Source organism: Alternaria burnsii (genome assembly GCF_013036055.1).
Source record: "Alternaria burnsii strain CBS107.38 chromosome Unknown 744, whole genome shotgun sequence".
Classification (NCBI taxonomy): domain Eukaryota; kingdom Fungi; phylum Ascomycota; class Dothideomycetes; order Pleosporales; family Pleosporaceae; genus Alternaria; species Alternaria burnsii.
The window spans coordinates 984,943-997,183 of NW_024066119.1; the positions used below are offsets into that span (position 1 = coordinate 984,943).

The following is a 12,241-nucleotide window of genomic DNA, read 5'->3' on the forward strand; positions in this document are numbered from 1 at the left end:
GAGACACGAAAATGTCCGACTCTCTGGAACCACCGGCCAAAAGGGCGCGGTTGGAGGCGGACGCACCCTTTTATGGCACATCTACGTCTGCATCTGCGCTCGACGCGCCTGGCTCGCCTGTCGATGACATGGACGACGACTTTTACGACACTACACCCGTCAAGCCCTCTGCGCTGCCTACTGCGGTGGATGGGACGACGTCGTTGTTTGCTACGGCGGCACCCGCGCCAGCCTTTCACCTTCCTGGACTCGGCTCTGTGAGCGAGACCCCGGTCGCGCAGTCGCAACCACAGAGCGGCGCGGTCGTCCAAGACGACGCCCCTGAAGACGGCGAGCTCTCAGATGAGGACGCCTTTTACCATGATGCGAATCCGCAGGCCGACATCCCAGTCGCGCCGCCCGTAGCCAATCAGGGTCAGGCGCAGGATGAGGCTCCACAGCACTCTGAGCCGCATCTCTCCTCTGTCCAAGATGCTGTTGCTGCTGCCGACACACCAGCCGCTGACACGGACGGTGAGCTCGACGCGGCTCTTACTGCCGCCATAGACCTTCAGAACGAGATTGAAGACACCTCCAAAGATGCTTCTGCACCCGATGGCGCGGCTTTCGATAGCAAGGCCGAATTCTTGCGCGCCGCCGAAGCCAACAGGAATGATCAGAACGCCGAATGGCAGCTAGATTCGGATGCGTCTGACTCCGACTCGTCTTCGGACTCCTCCAGCTCTGACGACAGCTCAGATGAGGGATCAGACGAGGGCGAGCTTCTCGACCCTGAAGAGCAGGTCCGCCTTCTGATGGCTGAAGCTGCCGATGAGCCAGGCGCTTCAGGCCCAGTCAAGGTCAAGACGCTCAACGAACAGGACGAGAAATACGAGATGCCCGACATTACTGTCACCGAAAGCACCAAGATCACAGAACTCGGCAAGGTGGAATCCATTGTTGGAAACCTCGTCGTCGTCAAAGCCAATATGTCTGGCGATGAACAAGTGCTTGAGTCTGGCTCTGCACTGTGTCTAGGAAATCGTACCGTTTGCGGCAAGGTCTCCGAGCAGATTGGCCGCGTGGAGGAGCCTCGCTACTCTTTCGGCTTTAACGACGCCGCTGAACTTGAAACTCTAGGTATTAAGAAAGACACGCCTATCTACTATGTGGATGAGCACTCGACCTTCACCGAAACGGAACCCATCCGCCAACAGAAGCATACCGATGCATCGAACCTACACGACGAAGAGACCAACGATGTCGAGTTCTCAGATGACGAGAAGGAGGCCGAATACAAGCGTGAACAGAAGGCTAAGAAGCGCGCTAGGGCGGACGGCAACGACGAACAGGTAGCTGTCAACATCCCTACCGGGCCTAGACTACACGTAGACGCACCCGCACCACCCATCTACCGACCCATGGAGTACCAGGGTGGTGGTCTGAAATACAGCGACGATGAAGACGAGGATTTAGGCATGTACAAGCCGCTTGCCCGACCAGACCACTTCGAGCAAATCGTTGGTCAAGGTGCGCCACTAGAAGACCGAAGCCACGTTCGAAGGGGCATGGGTCGAGGCAGAGGACCTTGGGGCGATCGAGGTCGCGGCTTCCGTGGACGAGGTGGCGGTGGTGGTCGCGGTGACTTCGGCGGCGGACGCGGCGACAGAGGAGGCTACGGCGGGGGGCGAGGCGATTTTGGAGCAGGCCGTGGTGGCGGAGGGCAGCAAAACAATCGAGGAGCTGGTAACAACAATAACAACAACAGCAACAACAACAACCAAAACAACAGAGGCGGTGGTGACAAGGGCGGGCGTGGTGGCAAGAACCAATCTGACCGTGGCAGGCAACAGGATCAGTTCAACGATCGCCAACAGAACAACCAGCAAAGGAATCAATATTCGGCATCGCCAGCCCGCCAGCAACAAGATCGTAGTCAGTCTCACTCTCAGCAGGACCGCAGCCAGTCTCAGCAAGCCCAACCTCAACAGTCCCCATCAGGAGGAGGCGGCGGTGGCGGCGGCAAGAACAAGAACCGCAAGCAACGACAGCGTGAAAAGAGGGAACGGGAGCGCCAGGCACAACAACAACAACAACAACAACAACAACAACAACAACAACAACAGCAGCAGCAGCAGCAGCAGCAGCCTCAGAAACAGCAACAACAACATGCTTCTCCAGCACCTTCTGGGCCGTCAAATGCTAACGCTTATGCAAACAACAGTAATGCAGGTTGGCCAGTGCCCTTCTCCGGACCATCACAGCCAGCGGTCCCATATGCTGCCGCTCCCGCGCCTCCGGCACCAGCAGCATACAACTACCAGCAGTCGTATACCCCTCAACCTCAATCAGTGGCTCCAGCCCAGCCACCTCAACAGCAGAACCAGGCGGCCAACCTGGCAGCGTGGGCGCAGTGGTTCCAAGTCGTAGGAGCCATGAGCGGACAGCAGCAGGCACCACAACCGCAAATGCCAGCGCAAGCACCTGCGCCACCCCCACCTCAGTCACAAGCGCAATACTCTTACCCTTACCAGCAATATGGGCAGCCAGCAGCCCCTGCAAATCCTCCGCAACAGGGCAATGCTCAAGCTGGAGCGCAGTCTCTTCAAGATATTTTACGAGCTCTTCAAGGCGGCGGAGCACCTCAGTAGGCTCGAGGACAGTTGATCAATTCGGATAGGTGTTTTGTAAGATTATTCTGTTTCAGTATGAGGCATGGTACGTGAAAGCTGTTTTGATGCCACGCCATGGCAGCTTGACGAGGCATGCCTCTGGTACTGAATACAGGTCTCCCTCTAAATGCGGAAATGCAGATCTACTGCGTCACTACAAAAAGAGGAATGTGAGATAGACAGGGCGACGTATAAGCTTTAATGATTGCTTTATTAGATGCATTGCGATGAGTGGTCTGTTGTGAAATGATCCGATCCGGTCGCCGAAACAAGCAGTTCGGATGGGTATGGAGGACGTAATATGACTATGCCCAGGCTGGCACCTTGATAATCATTTACAATACACATGTTCGCAATGTAGGAATACAAAGGCTTGACGCGAGCCCTATTGGCTCCCGTCGAAGCAATATTCTCATCACGTCAGCGCTGAGCGCAGCAGCGTAAAATTACACGCAAGCGCATGCCATATAGATGTTCGGCAGTACGAAAGAGTTGCCTCGGGCAATACGGCAAATGGGCATCTGCTTAGCCCCAGCCAACAGACACCCTAGACGTCGGAGGATAATGAAACAGGGTGTTTTGGGCCAAAGGATAAGAAATGGTGTCAAATTGCGCCACAGGGTCGGATTCGCTTTTGGCTCAAGCTATCGATAATTAGTTCTGCCATCAAGGGGACACCGATGATGAATGAATGCGGTTGTGTACAATAGAATGGATGAAGAGATGACGGCGACGACGACGATGATGTTGCAGCAAACAGCGGCTTTGAAAAGCGGGGGAAAGAGGTGCGACGGTTAGACACAAGTCAGAGGCGCTGAAATGGGCATATGCTGCAAACAGATGCAAGTATCCAAAGTGTCGTTCTTGAGATTACTGCATGCGGTCCCAGGTAGTTCCGGGTTCGGGCTCGTGTTCTAGGCCGGGGAGGGGATTGCTAGGACGGATGCTCGGTAGGACCCCGTAGTGTGTAGGTAGCTGGTTGGGTTAGCCGTCTTGTGTGGGTTGTGGTGTGGGTGCAGGTGGCGCATTGTTGCTCGATGCACAGGCTTGATGCCGCTCTCCATACCAAAGTGGAGCCCCCATGCCCATGCACCATCAGCGAGGAAGAGCACAGAGTCGTCGAGAGTAGTCAGCCATTCTTCACAACCACAACCACAACCACGACCCATCGCCCGCCCACCTGTGACGCTTCGCGCTGCTGTCTCCCCCACCCTACGCCCGCCGCCGCTAGATAGCTACCCATCGCCCGCCTCGCTTCGCTTCGCCTGCCTCTACTGCTGGCCTTCTGCCGACCGCCGCCCATGTTGCACACCTCCAGCTGCTGTCCCGCCTCGATGAAGTAGCCATCCCAGCCCTTTCTGCGCAAGCAGTCCCCATCAACCCTGCCCGCCGCCGCCCAAACGCTGTTATCGCCGCCGCAGACGCGCGGGCCACTGTCGCGACTCGTCCACTGCACGCCCCCCACCGCCCGCGACCATGACGCGGAATGAGGCCATCGGCCGCCATGGATCGGTGGAGAGCTCGTGGAGTTCGCGCTCCGGCGACACGATACGGCCCTATGGACGCGCGGGCTCGCTGAGGGGCACCCCCGTCACCGTCAAAACGGATAAGAATCTCAATTCGCGGTACGTTGTTCCATCTGCTGCTGCAGGAGCTGGACGCCGTGGTGGGGAGGTTGCGCGCGCTGTGCGCCTCGACTGGAGCCCTCGCGTAGTCTCAAATGACGCGCGAGACATATGGCGGGCACAATGGGCCAGCCTTGTCTCGCAGTGTCTCACTGCCAGACGTGCATCGACTCTTTGCACCACACGAAGCGCTGCTAACACCCTCATGTAGTGTCGACAGGGAGTCCGAGATATCGCCTGGCACCGTCCCCCCAGCTCCTCCGCCAAAGGACCCCTCGCACAAACCGCGCAAGCCTGCCAATTGGGACAACCCCACGACCAACGCCCTTGGACATCACCGAAAACAGCTGGCTGTCTTGGAGACTTCGGGAGGCCGAGTGCCGTCGATATCGCGAAACCCCCCCACCGCTTCGAGCACCAATTCCCAAGTCGCGCCCTGGGCTAGTCCGCCTAACGGGGTCAACATGGCCAACAGTGTCTGGAGCAGCTTCTTCAATGACTCAAACGAGGACGTTTCGCAATCGTCGCCTGGATTTCGCCCGGCTACCAGTACCAGGGAGGACAGCATGGGGTTTCCCATGAAAGACGATAGACGGCCCTCTGTGGCCAGTGCCACCACTGTGAGTAGCACTGGCTCCAAGTCGAGCATGGGCAGAGGCTTCCACAAACGCCTGCAAAACGTATTCGGAGAAGACTTCCCCGCCGATGACCGTCAGAACTCGGACACGAGCTTGAACACGCAGCAGCGGAACCGTGGTAACTCCCTCAGTAACACCATAGGTAGTAAGCAGCAGTCGCGCCCGACCTCACCTACCAGTTCACGGCCACGTACGCCGCAGGCATCCTCGGAAGTCACGCCATGGGAATTTCAAGACTCAAAGGTAACTTTTCAATTGGTTCCCGAGCCCTCAGCCGAGGAAGGCACCTTGTCTTCTCCCTCCTCTTGCTCCTTCCTTCTTACTCCAACCCTCCCGACCTCGGACCTGTATCACTAACCTTTCATAGGATATACCTACCCCAGGTGAGAATGGAGGACGTCGCTCGTCCGAGCAACATTCAGCCAAATCGGGTCGATCGCATCACAAGCTGCACGTAAGGCTGCCTGGCACTGGCCACCGGCACAAGGGCAGCAAGGAGGAAAACAAGGCGCCAGAGGGTCGTGCAGACATAAGCCAGTACCAGTTGCGCCCCACCACCAGCCGCGACGATTCCTCGTACGGCGTTCGCTCGAACCAGCCTTCAGCCCTCAGCTCCGCGTTCGCCTCCAAGACTAGCCTTCTGGGACGACCCTCGAGCCCGACGCCAAGCTCATACTCGGATATGACCAGAGATGAGAGGATAGCGCAGCGATCACCCAGCACCAGCAAGACGTCACACGGCTTCTTCGCTCGTTTACGAGGCAAAGATAAGGATAAGTCGGATCGCACACTGCCACAAGACAACCTCAAAAACTTGACTGCCGCTGGAACCGCCTCGGCTACCTCTCTGAATCCCTCGATCAACACTGCACGGCTCGCAAGACCAGAAGCGTCTCCGCAGATCAACATGGCAAAGCGGCAGGCGGCCAACAACGGTGTCGAAGCCCAAGGTAAGGAGCAGAGGATGAGGGCTCCTCACCACCGCCTGCCTACCTTCCGGAAAGATAAGCGCCCACCCGCCAGTGAGAATACCGGACGTGATCCCAACGATACCATCGCTAGTACGGCAGGCAACGATGCCGTCTTCTTCCTAGACAGGAATCTTGACGACATGGAAGGCATCGTGAACCCTGCTTCACAACAACCGCCTATGACGCCGCCTGTAGGAGAAGTTCCAAAACAGCCACCAAATCTCGGCGAAGATATCTCTATACCAGGACCCGATGACGACGGTACTGCAGCCTGGGATGCGCCAGACTCTTGGGCCGTGAAGCGCATGAAAGACGAGATGGACAAGCTGGGAGACGCCGAGGAGGCCACAACACCTTCCAAAGAAGAGAGCGACAACAAGACATACTGCCTGCGTATCTTCAGAGTCGATTCGACATTTGCAACATTATCAGCCACCTTGAACACAACTGTACAAGAGATCATACAGATACTGGGTAAAAAGACCGTGCTACAGGACGAACTGGACAATTACCACATTGTGATGCGGAAACACGATACCGCACGGCAACTGGAAAGTAATGAGCGTCCACTGTTGATTCAGAAGCGGTTGTTAGAACTCGCCGGATACACCGATCAGGATCGCCTCGAAGATGTTGGACGTGAGGATAACAGTTACCTCTGCAGGTTCACCTTCCTTCCTGCTAAGATGAGCGGATACTCCAGTCTGGAACGGGATCCCGGATTCAGCAAGATGCAGAAGTTCAGCCACATTGATCTTCAAGGTCGAAACCTAATCACCATACCCATTACACTCTACCAGAAAGCGACTGAGATAATATCACTCAACCTATCGCGCAACCTGTCGCTTGACGTTCCCAGAGACTTCATCCTTGCATGCACCAACTTAAGGGAGATTAAATATACCAGTAACGACGCCCGACGACTACCTCCCAGTCTAAGTCTTGCCAGCCGTTTGACTATGTTGGACATCTCAAATAACCGTCTCCAATCTCTTGACCGCGCCGAATTGTACAAGCTGCAAAGTCTTCAAGGTCTTCGACTTTCCAACAACGGGCTGACCCGACTACCAAGATACTTTGGAGAATACCGTGCGCTTCGTAGTCTGAACCTGAGTTCGAATTCCTTGAGCGAATTCCCTGACTTTCTATGCGAAGTCCGGACCCTGGTAGATCTCGATATCAGCTTCAACTCGATATCGAGCTTACCCAGGATCGGCCAACTGACATGCTTAGAGAGGCTGTGGGCGACGAACAACAAGTTGACTGGTAGCTTCCCTTCAACACTGAGCAATTTGGTCAACCTCCGAGAGATTGATGTGCGGTTTAACGCGCTTGATAGTATGGATGTCATGTCCCAATTACCGCGACTGGAATACCTGATGATCGGACACAACTCCATTTCCGCTTTCGAAGGCTACTTTCCCAAGATTCGTGTACTGCACATGAACCATAATCCAGTCACACGTTTTGGGCTCAATCAGGCAACACCATCACTATCCGTTCTTAACCTTGCATCAGCCAAACTGGCACAATTGCCCGAAGATCTGTTCGGGAAATTGACTGGTCTCACAAAGCTTATCCTCGATAAGAACCATTTTACCTCCATATCGAATAACATCGGAAAGCTATACAGGCTGGAACATCTTAGTGTGGCCCGAAATTCGTTGGATGTATTGCCTGCCGAGATTGGTCGTTTGGTTGAGCTTCGCTATCTAGATGTACGCGAGAACAACCTGAACAAACTTCCCCAGGAACTCTGGTATGCTCGGCGACTCGAGACACTGAATGTTTCCTCCAACGTACTCGAAGCATTCCCCAAGCCGGGTGCATCACCTCCACAGGTAACCAACGGCGATCAGTCTCAGGTAGATGGAGCCTCTGCAACTGCCACACCAGGTTTGGCCTCAAGCCCCAGTTATGAAGAGCTGGGAAAGCTGGAAGATTTCCAAAACCGCCGTCCAAGCCAGGCATCAGGAGGTCTTAGTGTTGGTGCGTCGTCTGCTTCTTCACAACGGAAGGGATCCCAGGCATCATACAACACTGCGAGCACACGCAAGCCATCAGTAGCGTCTCGTGCGCCCACTGAAGGGACACTGACCCCCGTGTCCCGCAAAGACTCCAGCCTTAGTAGCCGCTTGGTGACTACTTTCGCGGGCTCTCTTCGACATGTGTTCCTGGCCGACAACCGGCTAAACGACGACGTATTTGACGAACTATGTCTACTTCCCGAGTTGCGAATCGTCAATCTGGCATACAATCTTATCTACGACGTACCGCCTCGTACGATCCGAAGATGGCAACACCTCACTGAGCTGTACTTATCGGGCAACGACTTGACATCTCTCCCAGCAGAAGATCTGGAGGAAGTTGGTTCGCTCAAGGTACTTCACATCAACAACAACAAATTCCAGGTCCTGCCAGCAGAACTTGGCAAGGTTGCGCAGTTGGCCGTTCTCGATGTCGCCAGCAACTCGCTGAAGTACAATGTGTCGAATTGGCCATATGACTGGAATTGGAATTGGAACCACAAACTCCGCTACCTGAATTTGTCGGGCAATAAGCGTCTAGAGATCAAACCTAGCGGCTCGTATAGCGGAAGTGGCATGAGCATGCGAGAAGGGCGCGACCTTACCGACTTCAGCTCTTTGATTAATCTTCGAGTGCTTGGGCTTATGGATGTCACGATGATGGTTCCCTCGGTACCTGAGCAGTCAGAAGACCGGCGAGTGCGCACTGCTGGCTCGGCTGTCGGGACAATGGCGTACGGTATGGCTGATTCGCTGGGTCGCAATGAACACATCTCGACTATGGACATGGTTGTACCCCGCTTCCGTAGTCATGACGATGAGCAGCTGCTGGGTCTGTTTGACGCACAACCGCTCGCTGGTGGTGGAGCTAAAATCGCTAAGTACTTGTACGATCACTTCAAGAACCGATTCGCCAATGAGCTCGAGCGTTTACAACCGACCGAAACGCCATCGGATGCCTTGCGACGAACTTACCTTGGTCTCAATAAGGAACTGGCTACTGCCGCAAGCCAGGGTCTGGACAAAAACGGTCTCACTGCACCATCGACACAATCACGCAGCTCCATGCCCGATCTCAGCGATGATGACCTGACGTCTGGAAGCGTGGCAACAGTACTGTTTCTCAAAGAGATGGAACTTTACATCTCCAACGTTGGCGATGCACAAGCCCTTCTGATTCGTTCAGAAGGAGGACACAAGATTCTTACCAGAAAACACGACCCTGCTGAGCCTGGTGAGAGGTCAAGGATTCGAGAAGCCGGTGGATTCGTCTCGCGACAGGGTAAACTCAACGATGTCCTGGAGGTTTCGAGAGCATTTGGTTACGTCCAAATGTCCCCATCGGTTATCGCTTCACCACACATCCTCAATCTTACCCTTGGTGATAGGGATGAGATGGTACTGATAGCTTCTCGAGAGCTTTGGGACTATCTCACTCCAGACTTCGCTGTCGATGTCGCACGATCAGAGCGCGACGACTTGATGGTTGCTGCTCAGAAACTTCGCGACCTGGCCATTGCTTTCGGCGCGACTAACAAGATTATGGTGATGTTGCTTGGTGTCAGCGACCTCAAGAGCAAACAACGCGCTCGGTACCGCACTCAAAGTATGTCTCTCATACCTGCTCCCGGTGCAGATCCCGATTTTGCGGCAACGCGAAGACGTGGAAAGAAGGGCAACTTGGTTGGCGATTCTAAGCTTGCTCGACTCGACAACGAGGTGGACGCACCAACAGGAGAAGTTAGTCTGGTATTCACGGATATCAAAAACTCGACGATACTCTGGGAGACGTACCCGATTGCCATGCGCTCCGCGATCAAGATGCACAACGAGCTCATGCGCCGACAGCTGCGCATCATTGGTGGTTACGAAGTCAAGACGGAAGGTGATGCCTTTATGGTCGCTTTCCGTACTGTAACGTCAGCTTTGCTGTGGTGTTTCACAATTCAGAGCCAGTTACTCGACGTGCAGTGGCCACAAGAGATTCTCAACAGCGTCAACGGGCAAGAAGTCGTCGATCCTGATGGTAATGTCATCTTCCGAGGTCTCTCTGTCCGTATGGGTATCCACTGGGGCACACCAGTGTGCGAAGTCGATCCAGTCACCAAGCGCATGGATTACTTCGGGCCCATGGTCAATCGCGCCTCGCGTATCTCTTCCGTTGCCGACGGAGGCCAAATCACCGTCTCGTCTGACTTCATTGCTGAGATCCAACGTCTACTCGAGACGCACATTGAGGGCGATCGTAAGAACTCCGCTGGATCTGAAGAAGCATACAGCGACGACATGAACAGCCAGATGATTCGCGGCGAACTGCGGTCGCTCAGCTCTCAAGGTTTTGAGGTTAAAGACCTTGGTGAACGCCGCCTCAAGGGCCTTGAGAATCCTGAATACATATACCTCATGTACCCCCACTCGCTCGCTAGTCGTCTTGCTGTTCAACGTCAAACAGAACAGAAGCCTGCGGAACAGCAAAAAGAGGCTGTTGTGGGTCAAAAGATGGCGGGTAGTCAGCTCACCATCGACACCGAAGACGTATGGAATCTCTGGAACATTAGTCTGCGTCTAGAGATGCTGTGCAGTTCACTTGAAAATCCAGGGTGCTCAGAATTGAAGCCGCCAGAGACGGCTCTCTTGGAGAGAATGAGGAGTAGGGGCGGAGAGATAACGGACCGATTCTTGATCAATTTCGTGGAGCATCAGATCTCCAGAATCGAGGTACGATTCATACCATTTTCGAGTACGAAGAGAGCGAATGCTAATGAAGACGACAGACTTGTGCCAGCACCCTTGCCCTACGTCACATGGTAAGGCCATTCGGCGCTGCGCCTTTACTTGAGCAAGCCTGCCATATGGGCGACATCTTCTTAGAGCTAGAGGCGAAGCTCAAGCGACTAGAGGAATTCGAACGTGGAGCTATCGAAGGCATGGCGCCATCATGAGCTGCGTCAATCTGATACGAAACGACCATACATTTCTGCAATCACGCAATCATGCAACGACCGAACATGATCACGCGTCGCCCGTCGAAAGCGGTTACAGCCAATGACCACGAGATCTCGCTTCCAATACCTCTTTTACACAACACCCTATCTTATCCTAATCCACCAGTCTCTTCCTCAGTGAGGGAGCATGGCAACGCTCGCATCTCTTCCCCCATCATCGATTCGGCGTTTACTTCACATTGGCTTGGGAGCGAATGGGACATGGATTTGTATTGTACAACACATGCGCACACATGCGACATAACTGCCCTGGAGGCTACATACCTCTATGCCACCCATACCTTACCTCCCATGGCCTCGATACCAAGACGTATCTTACCACCACACACACAAACTAGGACTCCTGAGCGGGTTGCAATTGGGGGTTGTCTTTTCAATGGCGTTTTAGGGAGGAGCTCGCTCCTGGACCGATTCGGGCCTTGTGCTCTATGCGTATCTTTTTGTTTTGCTGGCTACCTTGGGGTTTTATTTTGCTACGTATGGGTTGAACTGTAGCTGTAAGCTTTATTGTTATCATGCTGGGTTGGGTGATGGACTTGGACTTGGACGGCTGGGTAGTCGAACGATTGGCCTTCTTTTCTTTCTCACGGCCTTGAGATGGTTTGGTTGGTTGGTTGGTGGGGTGGTGGGACGGTACTCTGCTTTTAGCTGATTTGCGGGCTGTGATGTATGTATGAACGGGAGCATGATGGCGAAGCGAAGGGTATGAGGTTGGGAAGCAGAGGCAGGAGGGGGTTAGTGAATGATTATCGCTTTTTACCTGTGCAAAGACTTTGCTATTGCTGAGTGTATGTGTGCCTGGGGGAAGAAGTGTGAGATGGTGGAGAGGACAGGATTTTGCTAACAGGCATGTTTCTTGAAGTAGAGAATCAATTACTATCGTAACAATCTGCCTACGACCCTTGCTCTATGTAGCTGTCAAAGTGGTCTTAAGTCAAGTGGACCCTCACCCACTTCTCAAGTTGAGAGATGCGATACCAAAATCGGCACTGGAATGGGCCATGATATGGGAGTGCGCAGGCCTTCGATACATCCGCAATTACAAAAAACTTGACTTTGCTGCCATGGTAATCGGTTGCCTCTTGCTAGGCTCCATGAACAGGGCAGCGAGGAAGAAGAGTATATAAACTTTTTTTCCGCCGCTCCCTTCTTTCCTCATCACATCACTCTTCTTGAGTTTTACCCAAAAATCAAATAAGACATTGTACAGCGTTATGGAGTGTGCTGCTCTTCTCTTCTTTTCAAACCTACAAAAGCCGACATGATGGAATGCACTTATACTCTCTTTCGTCCATTGAACCCAAACTGGAACGAAAACTCTCTC

The 12,241-nt window shown here is 53.9% G+C and overlaps 2 protein-coding genes across 2 annotated transcripts; both read left to right on the top strand.

Annotated features, from left to right (window-relative positions):
* Positions 1-11: 11 nt before the first annotated feature.
* GT037_008801 (uncharacterized protein) lies at positions 12-2,630 on the top strand (the record flags this gene model as incomplete). The annotated part of the gene is made up of 1 exon (XM_038933848.1): positions 12-2,630. The coding sequence occupies one exon, from the start codon at positions 12-14 to the stop codon at positions 2,628-2,630; it is 2,619 nt and encodes an 872-aa protein (XP_038783813.1).
* Positions 2,631-4,127: 1,497 nt separating this feature from the next.
* Positions 4,128-10,854, top strand: GT037_008802 (pp2c-domain-containing protein; the record flags this gene model as incomplete). The annotated part of the gene is made up of 4 exons (XM_038933849.1): positions 4,128-4,276; positions 4,488-5,157; positions 5,282-10,630; positions 10,687-10,854. The coding sequence occupies 4 exons, from the start codon at positions 4,128-4,130 to the stop codon at positions 10,852-10,854; spliced, it is 6,336 nt and encodes a 2,111-aa protein (XP_038783814.1).
* Positions 10,855-12,241: the final 1,387 nt, after the last annotated feature.